Here is a 19,976-nt window from a genome sequence, read left to right as displayed (position 1 = left end):
ATGAACTTTTGTTATTGACCAAATACTTATTTTCCACAATAATTTGAAATAAATTCTTTAAAAATCAGACAATGTGATTTCCTGGATTTTTAAAATCTCATTCTGTCTCTCATAGTTGAGGTTTACCTATGATACAAATTACAGGCCTCTCTCATCTTTTTAAATGGGAGAACTTGCACAATTGGTGGCTGACTAAATACTTTTTTGCCCCACTGTACATTGTTTCTGATTCGTGTGTTTCATACAGTTGAAATGTAAAACATTACATCCACTACATCCAGAAAAAACCTTTTTACAACAGTAATGTTAAGCGATTTCTCCAATTCATATAACTGGATCCATACATAGCAGTGTATGGGCATCATTTTTCTGTTGAGTAAAGGAGAAGCAGCAGATATGGGGTAGAAGCTAACATGGAGGCTAAATATAAAAAGAGACAACAAAACTACAGGGAGTTTAAGATATTTTGAAAAAAAAAGTTTATTAATTTAACAAGCATACAAAACAACAAATCATGTTAAACTACCAATGCAGTTTCAGTGCAATTCCAAAATATACATTTCTCAGCAGGGCATGTTAATAAAATGTATTCACGTCAGTAACAGCAATTTAAATAATGTTTTTAATGATTATCATGACAATTGTCCTAGCCAGAGGAAGCTCGCAAGTGATACCTTCTTGAGGTAAAACTGTACACATCTAACCTTTAAAAAAACATACAAAACAAAGCAATACATCACAAATGAAAAAACAAATACCTGAACCGAAACATAAGTACTGTACCAAGGCATTTGTAAACAAAGATTGTAAACAAAAAAAGGAAGTATGTGGTTATAGATATTTGGTTTGTTGATTTAATAAATATGGAGCTGATTAACTGTATCCTATCAGTTTACCACATAAACAGTATTTGGTGTGCAAGTGTATCAGACGGTCAGTTACTTTAAAGTGAAGGATGTGAAAATCTGGACAACATTTCTCTGTATTTTTCCACAGCTAAATAGCATAGATAAACACAGAGGCCAATTACAGTTAAAAAATTACCTATATCCATTTCCTTCAGGTAAGAAGTATAATTATATGTTTGCCCGCATTGCAGGCAAATCCTATTCACTCACAGGAGGACTGTTACTTTAAGACAGCATCAGAGTATCAGCAGGGCACAGCAGTGAAACAATAACAAGAGCAGAAGGATGGCACTGCCAAAAAAGGACTGATTTGAGTAAAGTCCCTTGTGACTGTGGGATGTTGAAGCTTGTGTCTTTCACAACAGACTGAGCTGGTGACAAAGGACTAACATACAGCATCAACCTCGAGTTCACAGATTAACAAAGGTTCAGTAACAGCAATCACAGCATCAGTAAGGCCAATACAATATATAGGGTTAACTTCACAACAGATCTCTTAAAATTTTGAAATGCAATTCAACAAGCTGGCCAAAAATGACATTCAACTATTATTTAAAGGGGAAGCAGTCTGTCGGCTTGATATGAAATGTTCCATGATTCTTTGGAGTTTACTTTTCTTTTTCTCAGGTGCTACAACTATTCTGCTACATGAAACTGAACTGTAATGTCACAAAAGACACTGAAATCCATTCAGAACTCATGTTGTCATTTTGCTTATGATCCACATGGATACTTATGGAGTCTTGCACCTTCGTCAGCTCCCATTCCAGTTTATATCATTTATTTAGGAGCGTGTTTTTTGACCTCTTACCAAAATAAACTTTAAAATCCAGCGGCTCCAGGTCTATGTGGAAGCTCATCCTCTGCATAAGTTAGTATGTTAGTATTGGATACTGCTACAGTCAGACTCACACTGCTGCTGTCAATTGTGTTACAAACACTGTATTAGCATATCAAAATGTATCACTGATAGAACGTCAGATCGTGAGGTAACCTAAACTCAATATATATATATATGTGTGTATTCTGTACATGTATCATTCAATCATTGTGCTATTTCTCCAATATCGAGGATTCCGAAAGCACCCCAGCTTTCAGACAGCACCCAGCCACACGAAGAGAATACAAGCCTTAAGACATAACTCTTATGGGAGTTTTTGCGTATCACAGCATATTCAATGTACAGATTATAACTGCCATTAAACTGAAGGTAGGCGAATAGTGGTTTCGTCATCAGAAAGCAAAAAGCACAGCATTTGCTAAAAAGTTCCAATGCCCTATCAAAGTACACCCCAAACATCTGATGAGTTCGATCAAAATCATGAGCTCAGGGGAGACTGAGATGAAAAGTAGAATGCACTAGATTAAGAAATCTAGTGTCTGTCATTTTATACTTCAGCCACATGTGTGATAGTAGCCCATGCAGATGTTCAGAGAAGAGGAAAGGGAGTAAAGAGCTTGTGTGACATTGTGTGCTTTTAACAGTGTAAAGGGATCAGGAAAGGAATGGTAAAGTGAAATTCAACAGTAAATTACACTGGGCCAAAAACTTGTGCTGTTTGGAACAAGTTGTGTTTCTGTCCAAATCCAAATCAGTGATGTCACAGCAGGTGTTTTTTCCATCAGCTGTCAAAGGCAAAACACCTGCTGTGACATCACTGATTGGGGTGTGGCCAATTGTGCACCTTGGTTTGAGTCTTTAATGAATTCAAAGCACTTCAACGGCTCTTTTCTGTCTGATTTCATTAGATATTAAATAACCCTTTGAAACATGTATTTTCTCTCTTATATGAAGCACGGTTTGTCCACCCTTAGCGCCACCTCAAACGTTGGCGTACCATGTGTCTCACATTGTCCATTTCCCTCCCTACCTAATACACTCCTCCTCTGATGGGCTTTCTGATTCTTCATTCTCACTGTCATCCAGTTCAGGAAGGTCTCCCCACAGGAGCAGATTTAGACCTGCAGGCATTAGACGGTGAAAAGGCTTATGAAACACACTGAACAGAGAAGAAGAATTCCAGTCTTTTAAATAGAGCGTATATTAACCTGTTGCATCCAGTCTGTTGAGAGTAGATACAGCATCACTGTTGAACATCCAGAAATGGCCGTTGTTACAGGAGAGCAGGCAGGGTTTACAGGGAGCAACAACATGATATCCCACAACATTACCACTGGCAGAGGGAGGGAGAGAGAATAAAGAAGAAACGCATGTCAGCAATTTACTGAGGGCATTTTTGAAAAGTGCTTACTCCAGTAACGGGTGTCTATTATCTAAGAGATGTTTGTTTTTGTCCTGTGTAGAACAACAACAAAGGATTGGAGATACAACGGAGCGAATAACACGTCACTGTAGCACTAAACTGTACTTTAGGTCACAATCAGGAATAAATGCCAAATTTCACCTTAACTACAGGTGTTTAAAGCTGAAAATGTTACTTTTGTATTGCATGAAATTAAGTGATTACAGATTACATTTCCCTGAATTACAAATTAATTGGCTCAATAACAGAAAATCAGTTGTTCCGTCATCATCTATAGAAAATTATGGCCAAATATTTAGATTACATTCAAGTAGAAACACTACATATTATCTGGTTTTAGCTCATTAACTATGATAAAATAGCTGCTTTTTTCAGATTACATCCTTGTAATTTGAATAACTCTGGATTTAAGACTGTTTGCCAGACAAGACAATACATAAGAACATTGTAAATGAGATGATTCACTGTTGTTTACATTTAATAGCACAACTTAATAATCAAGAGGATTATCAATAATGAGTTGATGCAGCTATACATGTGTATCTTATAAAATAATCAGCTACATGGGCAGACCAGCTTGCTGTGCTTCTTATCAAACCTCCAATAACAGATGGCATTCTTAAGCAAACACTGTAGGCTATTGAAAAGATTTACATACCACTTGAGACATGCGATGTCTCTCAGTTTGCATTTGCAGCTTTCAGTAGAGTAGCAGCTGGCCACAAAATCAACAGTTCTTGGGGGAGGGTGCGTGCAATGAGAAAAAAAAAAACATAGCCATAAAAGGGTAAAACCCACAATAAATGAACATGTTCATTCAACAAACTCCATAAACTAGAGTTTCGTGTCAATGCTGTGTACCCATTAACACCAAATGATCAGTTAGATATCAGTTTGTTACAGGTTGTTTCAAGTCACAACAACAATAGACATAAACAAAGGCCAGCAGTTATGCTAGCTGGACTAGCACTTACCTATTGGGAGGAATATCAGTCGAAAAAAGCTCAACCTCAGTGTCTGCAAGAAGCACAGCTTTCATGCCTCTTGTGCAGAGCAGACTTTCACAGAATATGCAGTTCACCTGGCTCACACACTTGTTTTTGAAATTAGCGTTGGATGTAGACATTGTTGTCCTGCCAAAATGGACGAACTCTCTCGCTCTTTCTGTCCCCCAGAAAGCAAATGCAGCAGAAAAACAAGAATCGAGGAGTGCTGTTACTCACTATTAGTTCGGGATATGTATACTCAATTTGACGTTACGTTCGAAGGCTTTAACCTAGCACTGACGTCCTTGTGCAAACGTTAGCCTTTTCCTAACGAGAAAAACGGAAGGCAGCTAACGTCAGGTTGTTTAGCAACGCGAGAAAATACATAAACACTGGAAACTAAATATATTTAAAACAAAGTGGTTAGCTGTATTATTGATAAATGCACAATATCGGTAAATATCCAGTCTGTTTTAGACGACTGGCTCAGCATCCATTCGAATATAGTAGCAGCTAACCAAATAGCTGTCAGCTTTGTTTACAACTTCCTGGTATTTAACGGCACTTCCGGAAACTATCTTTAAAAGACCCTACATCTGACTCTGATTGGCCTAACTCCATAGTAACCGATGCCATTGGCCAACCTTATTACAACATCTGAATATCATTGGTTATAATTTAGAGTTGAAACGCCCATCTTTAAAATGCTGAAAGTCGATTAGTGTGCTTCTATGTCATTCAGATTTGGCTTCGCCAATCACGGTGTAGGAAGCATCACTATCCCATAAAGAACGGCGGGGCTCTGTCGTATGTGTAAAACAAAGTTAATGTACTTACTTGCAGGAGGATGGTTACATTTAAAACAGACATTTTTTAATACACCGTTTTGTATTAACAATTCTCGCTGTCGAATCACAAAACCAGGTTAATGCATTCCCATTATGTCAAATGATTATCAGTGGACACATATCTGCAAGCGTTTGGGAAAGCTTTCTTAAGGCTAACACTAAAGCATAAAGATTATTTGCTGTTCTGTTAACGTAACACAAATTTAAATTCTGCATTATGACACATGCAAGACACATAATGCCTCCTATCAGCCACCATAAGGTTACTGAAACCATATATAAAGTGGCCATTAAACTATTTTTGCTCAATTTACACACCCTGGAATAGCCTACAATACCCCTACCATGCAACATATTGCTTGTTATGTATCAAATCACCTTGTCAAACAAAACACATGTCAATGGGACTTGTTACAAGCACTTGAGATTAAGATTGCCTGCAATACGTTTCTTTTATGTACCCGAATGGTTAATATCCATGTGTGCATCCCTGCCTGTCCTGCGCACTGAGCAGCCAGCCCCTCCATCTCCCCTCGGTTCCTCCTCTCGCTCACTTCAGGAGGGGGGAGAGGAGAGCAGTTTAGTTTAGACAGGCGGACAGACAGCCACGAGACAAATAATGGCAAATATATAAAACAAACTTTTTGAAGCGGTGACTGACATACTACCACTGTTGGCTTCTCAAAAAGGGAATGAATCTCCTTTCACTTGAAGTTGTTTGCACCACAACCGGTTTTTTGAGGAGGCGGCGAGGCGCGGCGGTGGATGGGAACATAGAGCAGCAGCAGCGCCAAACTCACAATGCGCCGGAGTGAACAGAGGCAGGGAGACAATACAGATCCGCGGGTACACTGAGGAGCTGCAATCTCTCATCTGTTTTTTCTTTTTGTTCTTAAACCCTATCCAAGAGAGGTATTCATCCCGTTAAAGGCTACTTTTCTTGACTGATTGAGACAAAATTGAATTCGCTACGAGGGGGCAAGCGGTTTGAACTCAGCCATGACGTCTCCGGCGAAATTCCGAAAGGAAAAGGAGATAGTGGCCGAATATGAAACTCAAGTTAAAGGTAAAACTTTTTTAAAGCTTTCCACGTGTTAATATTTATCCCACGCTTAAGCAATATGCTGTTAAGCATGTGTTTTCTTACTGAATGATGTGTTTTTCCTTGACTTGGCTGATACATGGTTTTTCTGTACCCTCAACCACTTCCTATCAGGCGTAAATCAGGGGACCAATTGCGTTGTATTTCACCAACCATTTATGGACACTAATGTCAATATGCGGACGTGGAAGATCCATAATGCATCAACAATTGCGAACATAACTAGAACATGATGATCAGCGTGTCTTCAAGCGTGTGACCGCTCGCCTCACACAGATGGCCAACAAAGACAAGCAAAAATCCCGCTTAGAAATCAGTGTTGTTGTCCAGATGTGTTCTCTATGTGGTCTCTTAAGGAAAGCGGATGTGAAGGTGGTATGTGTGTGTGTGTGTGTGTGTGTGTGTGTGTGTTGTGCAGAGTACCCAAAGGGCTGGGGTTTCGACATGGAACAAGGCAGGGCGTTTTCTCTCCCCTGTGTCTCCTGCGTGTCTGTGCTGCTGGTGTGAACTGCCGACCGTTCATTCTGCAAATCTCTGTGATTGTGTGTGCACGGCTTTTAACAGTTTGCGATTAAATGATCCATTTGTGCTGAAGCTTGTCCATTGATCCCAGTTCATTGGTGTCGTCCCTGCCCACGATCAAGGACATGAGAGCAGCAGGGGTGGGAGAGCAGATTGTGGTGGTTAGAAAGGGGCGTTTAGATAGCTGTTTACTGATTTGTGTGTGTGTGTGTGTGTGTGTGTGTGTGTGTGTGTGTGTGTGTGTGTGTGTGTGTGTGTGTGTGTGTGTGTGTGTGTGTGTGTGTGTGTGTGTGTGTGTGTGTGTGTGTGTGTGTGTGTGTGTGTGTGTGTGTGTGTGTGTTTCTGTTGTCAGGCAGGCAAACTGTATATAGCTAGGCAGTGTCAGTCAAATACTGTGATGGCTTATCGGATCTATAAATTCAGGTTAGTGGAGGGGGAAGCACAGAGGTTGCAGGAAGGGGAGGGAGAGGGATGTGGAAGAGGGAGGACAGGATATCACTCTCCTCATGGACAGCTTGTTTCCACTGTTGCTGCTGAGCAAGATCACCAGATACAATGGGCTACCACCTTCCTAATCACAACCGCTTCTCAGGTCCTTTTTAAAGCCTTGTTTTCAACATCCTACCTTACAGCCCTCCTATGCTTTTGTAGAGCTACTGCCCCCTTCAACTTTTGCAGGATAAAGCAGCAAACAAAGCGGTAGTGGAGTGTGTTATCTCAAATTGCTATGTTGGGAAACTGGAATTTCTGGTGCTTATAAACAGATGGGTCACACATTTAAAGAAAAACAAACATTAAGTGTGTTAGTAAAGTCTGTAGCCACCAAAACGTCACAACACTTCTGTAAATTGAGGGGTGAATGCCATTCATCCAAAAATAATTATGGGTGGTCAAAATGAGCTCAGATCTGATGAGTGCAAAAGCTGCATCCTATAATTTATGTCAATGCCATACCTATCAAATCCAAAGATCCTATTCTGACCCATGTGACATCTTAATTTGTTATATTTCACCAATCCCTCCAAGTCCAACCTTTTATTTTGTCACTTGATAAGGAAACTTCTGTCAGACATCAAGGCAAGAACTTCTCTAGTCAAAATGGGGTCTGGGCTACTCTAAGTGTTGGGTTTTGGTCTTAAAAGTAAACATGTAAGTTACACTTAATACCATACTAATCCAGGGTAACTTGACTGAGCTCTGTGTTAAACGCTTCCCCTTGTTTTACCTGCTTTACTGCAGACACCTTTAGCTGTCACCGCAGTGACATTAGTGCCGTTGTCCCGGTAGAGCGCTGTTTATGCTTGGCAGCCCGTGTAAAGGCCTTCTGCTTGTGCTGCATTGTGAGGGCTGTCTGCTGTATTTGTCAGCTTGTGGACTTAATGTTTGTCCATCGACCCTCTGCATCGACTCCTGCTGTCAGTTACTTCACTGCTCCCTGGCGAACAGCTGTGTTGAGCCACCTCACTGTCCACCATGTGTTTGTCCACATATTTGTCTTATCCCTATCTGGAATGAACAGATGAAAGGATAAACCACGTAGAGGCGTCTCCAGGTGCTGTGTGTGTGTCTGCTGTGACATTCCCAGCCTCAGACAGTCTGTCATTACCCTGCAAACTGCTGTTAGATATTCTCTAATGAAGGGTATCAAGCAGTAAAGCACCTACACGGCACATGTCTGTCTTCCAATATTTGCAAACACATGTCTGTCTTGTTTCACAGTTCTTCAAAAGGTCAGTTGTCAAAGGTGTAAAAAGGAGTCTCTAGATGAAGTAGAGGAGGAGCTATCAGGCTATTTGATGTTTGTGACTTTTGGTGTATTATTCCTTTGATTATACAGCATTCCTGAACTTCATTAAACCTATTTCAGTGCACCTTTATTGGAAATCAAACCGATATGGCTCTGATCAGGCGACACAAATAGGCTTTTTCACACTGCAGCATCATGAGGGAAATTCATGTAAATCCTCCCTTGGCTTACATTTTTACTCCTCTGCAGCAGAAGAGAAGAAGCATGTTGTATATGCACTCAATCTTGATGAATGCATTGATCCTGATTATTTGCATGACCTCCCTCTATCCCTGGCATATTAACTACCATAATTGAGCATTTTGTTTGGAGGATGCAGCTCCAGTTTGGACATTGATTGAACATTGATTGGTGTGGCGCTCTCATACTGTAGCAAGATCTAACTGCATTCATTTTTCGGTATGTTCCTACATGCCATTCATGCTACACAGACTCAAACATACTGGCGGCACTCCTGACACAAGTCGGCCTCTAATGAATCTCTTTGTTGTCAAGCAAACACCTTAAGTAGGCAGATGTCATTGACACTGTCATCTCACCGGTTGACATGTGCTCTCGTGAATATTGTACACACACACCTGCACATAAATACTTGAACACCACCATCTTTTTCCCAGCCTGTTTTTGTTCAGGCAGAGTGCTGATTCTCTAATATGGGATTCTGGCTGATGCAAGGAATGTTCCTAGTGCTCAGGAAGAGGGTGTGTGCGAGAGAGGGTGTGTGTGCAAGTGACTGTGATGCAGAAAAGGAGAGAAAAAGGAATCCAGCGTTGAAAAAAGGGATATATAGCTAGAGAAAGTGGGTACGGCGCATTTAAAGGGGGATAGGAATGTTCTTACACAGATGAAAACAGTTAAACACAGCGCTGAAATGGAGTTAAAGAAAGTGCTTATCACCTACCACTCGTAGTTCAGAGCACTTATTCGGAATTGAAACCAGAAAGCTACTTTGCTTTGTGAAAGACTTTGAGGTCTGTCTCTATTACAGGGTGCAGTGCATGATCCACTCAGGCACATCATCCAGCTATCACCATCCCTTGTTTACCCGCCAGCAAGCGCGCCATGATATTTAAATGGAAGGCTTTAAATCAGGCAATGGGAAACATTTTAGAGGAAAATTAGGGAGTGCAGCTGAGTCTTTAAAAACATTTGACAGATGTTTCATTTTTCAAGTACATTTTGGCTCGGTGCTTCAGCATCTGTCACAGCTTCACACATATGGGAATGTTAAAAAGTGGCTGCCTTTGCAAATAACTACATTGCTGCCACCGTTTATTATGTTTTTTGGAGAGATACAGAGAGGTATGTGTGGCCAACTAATCTGATGATGTGGTAAATAACTTTTATTGTTTTTTGTACTCATTACTTGCACACAAACAGGCTGTATTTCCAAACAGATGTAGGCTAATATCATTTCCCACACTGCTTTTCTCATTCAAACTCTGCAGATAGGACCTGTTGTCCCTAAAGATGGACAACTCCATGTGTCCATTAACTGAAATGGTGTGTCACCCTACATGTAGGTTACGAAGATGCCTGTTTACAAGTCAGCCAGAGAAACATGATTTAGCATAAATTGCTGCTTTCTCTAGCACACAATAGGAAAGGTTGTGACGCAGCAAGATGTTTGTCAGCAGGCAGGATTGCGTGTGACTATTTCTGTTTATGTGTACGTAGTGGTTGATTTATGAGGAACAGGGATACTGCAGTGGGGTCATCTGACATAAATTACAGTGACCAATTTATGAACTATGAAAGGGTAAGAGGCAGCAAAGGAATAGATGAATGACAAACTGAGGGAAGCACGGTTGTTATTGTAACACTGACCACTTTGTTGCAGTTGCCTTCACATCAGCAAACGTCACATAAGGGTGGAAGGATGTAAGTAGACATCTTTAAGCTAATAGGGTAATCAATTAGTGGTTGTTTTAGAGCTCTGTGTGTGTGTTCTTCTTAACAACCCATTGTCAATTAGGGCTGCATTGAGTGAGTCCAGTGGTGCACTTACCAACCACAAGTCAATCACCGGACTGTGTGTTGGGGGGGAAATGAAAAGGAGGAGGGGGAATCTTGCATCTGTGTGTTTGTATTTTTGTGAGTTGAATTAAAAATGTAACCAAGCTTAAAATAAATCATCCAGGAAGGATGTTTGTGTGAGGTTTAGGATTAAGGCGCCAACACAAACAGCTTGCACAGGAGTGTGAGTGGAGCTTCCTGCTTGGGCCCACGGCTTTGTGCCTTGGCAAATGATATCAACTGCCTTTCACATAACACACACACACACACACACACACACACACACACACACACACACACACACACACACACACACACACACACACACACACACACACACACACACACACACACACACACACTATGCTACTGTGGTCAGTGTCTGAGGATTTGTAGTGAAAGTCCTTTATTCCTCAATAGAACAATGTACTCCACACTGGGTGTCCCACCATCAATTTTGTGTGTGTGTGTGTGTGTGTGTGTGTGTGTGTGTGTGTGTGTGTGTGTGTGTGTGTGTGTGTGTGTGTGTGTGTGTGTGTGTGTGTGTGTGTGTGTGTGTGTGTGTGTGTGTGTGTGTGTGTGTGTGTGTGTGTGTGTGTGTGTGTGTGTGTGTGTGTGTGTGTGTGTGTGTACGTACAGTAGGAACACCTTGTGCAGTGTCAGTACCAGACATGACGTGGCTGAAAACACTCATTGATTTTCTGTTCCCTTCTACGTATCTCCTTCCTAATTTTTCAGTATTCGATGTGAAATACTACTAGCCTGCTGCGGCACCTGCAAGAAAACACACAACGTCACATTTAACAACGCTGTAAGTGCTGAGATGGCCTCCCTTAGTGCACACATATACATAAACAGAGATGCGTACAACTCAGCAAGTGGTTTTTGGATTAAAATGTCAAACCCATCCCTGCTGCCCATATGTTACAGGTGATAGCTGAGATAAAAGAGGGTTGCATGCTATCACCATAATAAGCAGATGAACCTGTACAGGTGTACAACAACATCCAGCCTGTAAAACAACAAGCATCTCGCCAGAGTCGAGAGATAAGGGAATGATTTGAGAGGGATGGAGAACAGCCGGTGAAGTGGGTAAGGTCAGAGTTCAGCTGCTTTTCATTGGTGCCAGATGTTCCAGATGCTCTGATTGGGCAACAGATGCTTCATCTGTCCTGATTGGTACTCCTAACGCAACATTTCCTTGAGGCCTTTAACACTGAGGCATGTTGGGATTGGCTGAATATATCCTCTCCCTCTTTTCAGGTTTTGCATAAAGTCAACTGCAACATTCCACAAAATTGGTTTCTGTGACCTGATGTAGTTGAGCAAGACAGATACAATCTCTTATTATAATATGTATTTATGAATCATTTTATTCTGTGATATTATACTTTTCCAAAAATTCTATTGACATCCCTTCAATGATTGTACAATAAATTGTACTTAATTATGTAAACATATGAACACCTTTAAATCCGGTTTATAGAAGCAGTGCTATTAAAGGCACAAATATTTTTAAACAGTTACAACAAATGTTCATTTTCATTCTTATAAATTGTGGAATATTGCTTATTTCACTTATTACATTGTCCGTAAAATGTAAGAAATCAGTCAAAAATAAGCAATATATTACATTTTCTAGAATGGTGAAAATAATAAAATATAATATGATAAGCTGGAACGGCATTATCAAATTGCTTATCAAAAATTAAGCCAATTCATTTCCTAATTGTTTCAGTTTCAAAGTATATATGTCCACATTCCCCTAGCCTATGTGTGAATGTGTGTGTGACCTGAAGCCATAGTTTATATAGGGGCCTTGACCCCTGTTAGGGTGCCTCATTCTAATTTATTCTTTGTGTGACACACGCACGCGGCAACAGCAGAGCAACCGGTGAGAGCGTGTAAAAATGTAAAAAGCAGAGCCGTGCTCTGGCCTTCCCCCTCACTCACACACTCTGTCTGTCAATCCCAAACTCCCTCTCCCTCCTTTTCAATCTTTTTCTTTCTGTCAGCCTACATCCAACGAACAATCACACCATTGTGGAAAGAGCTGCCGGTCTTCAGCTCAAACTCTCTGTTTTTCTCACTCCTTCATTCTCCCCCCTCTATTTTTCTGTCTCACTCCTTTCCTCTCATGATGTTTGTCAGTTGTGATGAGATGTGACACACACACACACACACACACACACACACACACACACACACACACACACACACACACACACACACACACACCTTCGATACGCCTCCCATGGCAGCTTAAAGCAAAATCATCACTTTATGATTCCAGCATATGTGACACACACACACACACACACACACACACACACACACACACACACACACACACATATTGTCTGTGCATGCTTGAGCAGCTCATACCGGACACTGACTCACAACAATCAGTTTAGTGTGTGTTAAAGAACAGAGGGATCTATATTTAAAGTCGACCCGGGCAGAGACAAAGCCCACTCATATCCTCTGTAAAACAATCAATAGGAGAGCAGACATCCAGCTTCAAATAAATAGGAGGGAGGCAGAGAGAAGGAGAGAAAACACAACAGTAGAAAGGTTGGATAATGCTCCCGGGGGACGCCAGAGGAAACAGGTTGTGTTTGGTTTGAACAGCCCTCATACGTGGCCGGAGAAGAAAAAGCCAGGAGCCTGACCAAGGAGGGGAAAGGGAGGAAAGGGGGGAGAAAGAGTAAAAGAAGGAGGAGGAGGGATCTGGGAAATGTGCAAGAGAAGGCCTGAATAAAAGAGAATTTTTGAGGTGTAATAGAGGAGGGAACTGCTACTAGACTGTTCAATATGTCTGTGAGTACAGTATGCACTTGTACTAGCCTTTTTTTACTCCTCACACCCGTCTCTCTTTCTCCTTCCCCCCTCCATCAGCAGCTTCTCTCAGCACGTAGGCAGAGTTGGTTGCTAGGGTTACTGAATTGCCCCCATTTTTCTGGGTTTGGGAGGAGCAGAGGGAAAATGAGAAAAAAATAATGTAGATTTGTCTACCCTGTGGGGTCTGGCTAATCAGGTTACACACACACACACACACACACACACACACACACACACACACACACACACACACACACACACACACTTGGATTTTGAACCATAGTCTTTCACATTTTTGTTTTATTGCTTTTTCATTCCTGTCCTTTATTTGCACTCCTTTTATTTATTTATTTTCATCACTTTGTTTCTTCTCATGGTGTCAGTGCAGTTTCCTCATCTCCCTCAGGCTCGGGGGTCTCTGTGAGATGAAGGGTAGCACAGTTTGATTAAAGGAAAATCTAAATTGTTTTGGTTGTTTCTTGAAAATAATATTGCTTGCCATTGATGCTTTAAGCTTGATATTTATGAAAGCCTTAGGTTGCATCTCAAACTTGCATCAACATCAAACACTGTAGCTACTAAAGCTGAAAGAGGGTGGGATTCACTGCTGGTATCAAGAATTTCAGTTGTGTGTGTGTGTGTGTGTGTGTGTGTGTGTGTGTGTGTGTGTGTGTGTGTGTGTGTGTGTGTGTGTGTGTGTGTGTGTGTGTGTGTGTGTGTGTGTGTGTGTGTGTGTGTGTGTGTGTGTGTGTGTGTGTGTGTGTGTGTGTGTGTGTGTGTGTGTGTGTGTGTGTGTGTGTGTGTGTGTGTGTGTGTGTGTTTGTGCGTCTGTTGGAACTGGGCAATCACTGCACGTTGGCACTCGGCATTGAGGTTCACACCTCTGCTAATGCCGTTTTAATGAAGCCATTCATCACTTCTTCTCAGCTGAATCTGCATCGCTAACACACACACACACACACACACACACACACACACACACACACACACACACACACACACACACACACACACACACATACAGCCTCTCACTCTCTTAACTCCTTTCTTCTGCCTGAATGCGGGTGAGGACACAGTGTTCTTCCCCCTGGTTGCTATGTGGATGCACCAGTTCTTTTTTAGTTCCTCTTGTCAAAGCTGTGTTTTCTAGCCATTCTCTCACCCAGTATTTGTTTCCGCACATTCACAGGCTAACAGAGAGGCTTGTTTAAAGTGCTGTGTCCTAGCTTTACTTTAAACCTGCTCTCATTGTGGGAATACTGTAGTTTTCTTTCCCTCAGTCAACACACACATGCTTGATAGGAGCATCATCTGCTCTCTGATCTTGAAAACAGGGAGTGTCAGCCCTTCACTCCCTGCTTCAGGCCCCCTCACTTCCCACTCAAACCAGATGCACTACATCCACACACAATCACACACATCAGTTAAACAGCGTGGCTGCTGTGCGGACGCTGTGTAGGTGTGTGTTCTGCTAATATGTTGACCCTAGCTTGAGGTTACATTGAGGGCACTGTTGGCTGATTACGTTGCAGCATGCAGGAAGTAGATGAGATCAGACTTCCTCTTCCATTTTTTTTTACCTCATCTATGTGGGACAGCTCGTGATAGGAGGCCCCTGCTGTGTTCAAACAAGGAAACGGTGCTGCATCTGTGTAGCTGTGTTCACTCATGCCGTTCACACAGCGGCATGAGGTTAACCTGCATCTGTTGTGGATCCGAACAGGTTATAGACAGTCCTCCACAAGAACAATCCACCCAGCTGAAGTTGAACATGTGTCTGGTGCTGTGCAAAAGTTAAAATTTGTATATGAATTATTCAACAAGTGTTACTTTGAATTCTTATTTATTAATTTATGATTTGAAGAAAATGGGGGCCGCGTTTAACAACAGCAAAACTATATAAAAACCTTGATATTCAAAACACTCCTAGTCCAAAACAGTCTGGATTTTTAGCTGAAATGCATGTGTTTGGGAAATAGTGAGCATACCACTGGCTAAATGAGACTTGTATTATACTGCGCAAGATTTGTGAGAGTTTGTAAACGGATGTTTTGATATTGTGAGAGAGCCACAGGGAGAAATGAGAACAGTGTGGGAGTCTGTGGACAGAAGTGAAACTGAAAAATATCTTTGTAGGAACTATTTAAATATGTAAAATAGTGATGTGCAAGGAACCACATTTGCAGATTTGAAATACTGTTAGCAGTGCAAACTAGAAGTTACATAAGAATGTGGTCAAATATGATTAAGCGCCTGATCAGACGTGCATCATCTCCACGCTCATATCAGTACATGCTGCAGGGTGTGGTTGTATGAGTGTAATTGCCTGCCTGAATGCATTTGTGCGTGTGTGAGTTGGACTATTACATATTTCAGTGCTGGTGCCATGCCTGGTGTGGATTAACCCACCCAGAAAATGTGGTTTACCTGCAGCAGACGAAGTGTTTCAGCTATAGAGGCAGCAGCAGCACATACCTCAGGCCTGATATTTATCTCTCTGGTTTTCAGGCGCCTGTTAGTAGACTCTTCTCTTATTCTGCCTCTCGCTGAGCGTGGCCAGGGGGAAACAGTGTGTGAGAAACATGCTGATATGTGCTCTTCACTCATGCATGTTTAAGTTTGTCCCGAGGCTGTGGAATATTGTGTTTCTGAACCTGTCATGTCCGAAAAACATTTATGGTGTTTAGATTTTTTGTTTTGCTACTACTGCATGGCACATTTAACCCACCAGTCTACGGAACTTGGGTTGCAATTATGTGACATAACCTCCATATGGGAATACCATAGTGAAGCAGGTAGGTTGGAAGGAACCGCCATCATGAAACATCTGTAGATCCAATATTTGAATCCAGAGCAGAAAGCATATCAACAGATTGCAATGTGTCAAAATGTTTTAAAAGGCTAAGAAGCTGCAGTGATGTAAATGATTAACTACTGGAGCCAAAACCCCAAGTAGTGTTACATGGCGTTCCCAGAAAAAGTGCTAAAAATGGTCATAGTCAAAGTATTTTAATTGAGCAAGACTTACTGATCACCTAATGAAAACCCCAGAGGCATTCCCTCTTCACTGAAAACACATTGCAGTAATGTGTGTTGAGACATTTCTGGAATATCTCATAAATAAGTAGACCACAAACAACACTCAATGTTTTCACACATGCACAGTGCTACAGCATACTCATATAGATTTAACTGGATATTTAGCCTACTGTAGAAATGAACTTAATCTGCTTTGTTAAGGGTACATTAAGAAACGGGTATTTAATATATTTAATACTTTTATGAACACCTGTAGCAATGCTTAATTGAATGTCTTTATCTAAGGACCATGAATTGGTACATTGTGATACAATTTCTTCCAGGCCTTGTAGTGTTTTTCTTCAGGCCCATGATTTGAAAGTATTTTTTGTCAGTGTACCTCTCCCTGTGTGCCGGGCCCATAGTGGACTAAAGACCATGTGCTAGCCTGAGCTCTGGGATACCCCTCTCAGATTACCGCCTTAGCCTCTCCCCTCACCCTCCCTCTGCTGCCTCCCTCCCCCCTACACATTCCGACTCAGTCCATGTGCTTCAAACAGAGTGGAAATGGGAACATCCCTCTCCATACATGCACACACAAACTCATTCCTGTTGTGCAGTGGCCCATGTGGGACAGGGGTTGGTCTGGAGTTGATGGGTGCTTTCCATATAGATTACAGACACCCTGTCACAGTCTTTGTTGGAAGTAGCCTAGACCTGTGTGGAGCTGAAAGTTGTGTAAGACCAAGTGGTTTTTCTTGGAAATAAACAGAGATGATTTCTGAGTATTGGGGTGTTGGAAGGTCAATAATAAAAGGAGAAGAATAAAGGGTAAAGAGGGGAATACCCTTTAGCACAAAGAGCCTTCTCATCAATCACTTCATCACATGTGTGGCATAGCCATCTGACACAAGCATGTTCTGGTGCCCCCCATCACTCTTGTCCTCAAATCTTGCCTCTCCCACTGCCTCTCTCTGTGATTTCTTTCTGTTTGAGGGCAGCGTTGCATGTTAAAGGTTGCTGTCTCTGACACATATGCACATACACACAGGCATTCTCTGTTTGGAAAGGTTGCAGTGGGAGGCTGGGCTAAGTGGCTGAGTGTGAGTGGGGCTCTTGTCATGTGCTGATGGTATTCCCTCAGAGGAATGTGGAGGAGAGTCCCACTGCTGGATCAATAACAATAGAAAATAACAGATTGCTATTGCATTGAGTGTTTATTGCTAAAGACGTTGAGCCAAGAATAGCATTAAAATAAATGTTTAGGCAGAAGAATTATAACTTAATACAAGAACAGACCAAATATATTAGTTTTGCGCAACTTTTTCCTGGTTACATTAACATGGCCATGCTTTATTTTTGCAACTGGCACTCATCGTAAATCAGTTTATTTTAAAAGATTGTTGAAACTTAGTTAAATAAAACAAACTTTAGTCAACGGGATTTCAAAAATCACATTGAATTCCAGTAAAAACAACAACTTTCCACCCTGTTTTGGCATTTAACCATCCTCTATTAAAGCTGCTATTGTATCTCCACACACCACATTGAAACTTAATGCCCATTGTTTTCAGCATCTTTGTTGCTGATAATGGCCAGGAAGGCTTACAGTATGTGTGAGTCACGTCCCTGGCTGTATCCCTCCCCATTGTGTCCCACTCTGACTGGCGATGACAATGACAGTCACTGTCCTCTGAGTGAAATACATCGCTGTCATTGCTCACATTCTACGTGCTCCATATGCACACAGCACAGCTGGCCTCAGCACAGCCTCTTCAGCATCGAGGCCATTTTGAATTCATGAATTATTTGGTTGTCTTTGGTACAACAGGGAGAATATGTGTGATTTCTAGCAAGCTGGAGAGACAGGGAGGGTCTGTGATTCCCCCTTTTATGAAATAGTGGGAGCATAGAAAGCAAAAGAGTGAGCTCCCTCATTCAGTGAGTGTGTGTGAGAGAGAGAGACAGAGAGAGAGAGACGAGTGTATGCCTGATGTCTGGGAGCTGGAGAGTTAGAGCAGCAGGACTCTGTAGATCAAACAGGCTTCCTCTGTGGATAAGAAGAGCCAGCCAGGGAGGGAGGAAAACACGGGCAGGGAAGGGATAAAGGAAAGCAAGGAGAGTGCTCTTTGTAGTCTGACAAGTTAGAGAGAATTGTGAAACTAAAAATGGCACTCCAGGCTCTCTTGCTTTACCTTGTGACTGCGTCCTGACAATCTGCCTATGTGAGTCCACCGGGGTTGAGTTCAGAACAGGTGTGGGCCACATGTCTCCCTCTGGTCTGCGGTGACCTTTGACCTCTTCTCTTCCTTGCCAGCCACAGACACTCAATTCTGCCGTCAAGAGGGAAGATTGTCGCATATATTTTCCACAGCTCGGCCACTCTGCATATGTGAGTGTGCTTGTTTACGATGCAGAGATTACTCTGTGTGAAAGTGCTCCCTCTTCTCGCCCTTCAACTGTGAGGCAGCATCAATAATTTAGCAACACATTGCAGAACACAATGCTACAGAAAGTGCGGCTTTTTCTCGCCTCTCCTCCCTCTAGATTCCTCTAGTCTCCTGTTAGTCCTTTTTTATGCCCCCATTTTGTTTCTCCTACCCCTCCTCCCCCAGTCTCTCTCCATTCTCTGTCATGTTTCCTCAACTAGAGCTGAAAATATGTCAAACCTCTTACTTTTTCTTGCATTCATTTGTGTCTATTTTTGTTTTTCTATACTCTGGGTTTGTTTTTTGACATATCAGGGATTTCATTCCTCTGTCTCCACTCCCTTATCCTTTCTGCCTTCTCTTTTTAAATCTTGTCAAGGCAGTTTTGAGGGGCCAGAGGGGAGCTATAGGAGGGAAAGGGTGTGGCCGCCCACGCTGCAGCACTCCATTGTGTTGAATCTGACCTGTCCCCTCTTTGACACACACACACATAACACACAAAATAAACCACACGCGGTGTAAAACCACCGACCCTGTGATTGCTCTCTTCTTTTCGTGAGGTGTATTCTCGTGGTATCAGGGCTGTCCATTCCTGAGTACAGATAACTTTGTTTTCCATTATGTGTCTGACGCTTGCAAGACGCCGGGCTCTCATGGTGTCAAAGGGCGAGAAGATCTGAGAGAGAAAGGCTTGAACAGTAGGAATTAACAACAGTGACATCCAGAAGTTTGCCTCATCATTGACCTTCCTCCTCAGCGAGGTCAAAGTGATCTTGAGAGAAGCTACTTTCTAAATAGCGTCTTGCTTTGGTACATTCCATGTATGTTTGCTTGCTGTAAAAGGGTAGTTTAAACGGAGATCACATTACATACTCATGTAGACTGTTTAAACCAACAGCACCACATAAAATAATTGCAAAAGACTACGTGGGTGTCGGCCTGTAGCTACCTGTACCGATGAAAAGATCATATAAAAACCAGGAAGTCCAGTTTGAATAATCCAGTTAAGAGTTTGGAGGCTTATCAGATGCCAAAAAAACACTTCTCAGCAGGTTGTACTTCTTCTTGAGGCAGGATTTAACAGCTATAAATCAATCAACACAGTAACACTTTTCTTCTGTTTCTATGCGTAGGAGGTAAACGGCAAAGTTGGCACAACACCACTGATTATAATTGCACTGCGGAGTTGGTCGCCTCAAAGACATTATGCTTCTACTATATTTAAGTCAGGATCA

At 41.9% G+C, this 19,976-nt stretch overlaps 2 protein-coding genes across 3 annotated transcripts in view; one reads left to right on the top strand and one right to left on the bottom strand.

Annotated features, from left to right (window-relative positions):
• Nucleotides 1-455: 455 nt before the first annotated feature.
• fam72a (family with sequence similarity 72 member A) lies at nucleotides 456-4,704 on the bottom strand. Its single transcript, XM_063911501.1, has 4 exons — nucleotides 4,147-4,704; nucleotides 3,831-3,908; nucleotides 2,958-3,082; nucleotides 456-2,870 (listed from the first exon to the last, which is right to left on the bottom strand). The coding sequence occupies exons 1-4, from the start codon at nucleotides 4,296-4,298 to the stop codon at nucleotides 2,776-2,778; spliced, it is 450 nt and encodes a 149-aa protein (XP_063767571.1). The 5' UTR covers nucleotides 4,299-4,704; the 3' UTR covers nucleotides 456-2,775.
• An 872-nt stretch (nucleotides 4,705-5,576) lies between these two features.
• The window catches only part of srgap2 (SLIT-ROBO Rho GTPase activating protein 2), a 51,618-nt gene continuing 37,218 nt past the window's right edge, over nucleotides 5,577-19,976 (top strand). For both annotated transcript variants that reach the window (XM_063910867.1, XM_063910866.1), the window contains exon 1: nucleotides 5,577-6,072. In XM_063910867.1, coding sequence (XP_063766937.1) covers nucleotides 6,006-6,072 — 67 coding nt within the window. In that variant the 5' untranslated portion in view covers nucleotides 5,577-6,005. The remainder of the gene's footprint in view (nucleotides 6,073-19,976) is intronic.

Source organism: Eleginops maclovinus, chromosome 20, assembly GCF_036324505.1.
Source record: "Eleginops maclovinus isolate JMC-PN-2008 ecotype Puerto Natales chromosome 20, JC_Emac_rtc_rv5, whole genome shotgun sequence".
NCBI classification, from domain to species: Eukaryota; Metazoa; Chordata; class Actinopteri; order Perciformes; family Eleginopidae; genus Eleginops; species Eleginops maclovinus.
This window is presented reverse-complemented; position numbering and strand designations above follow the sequence as displayed.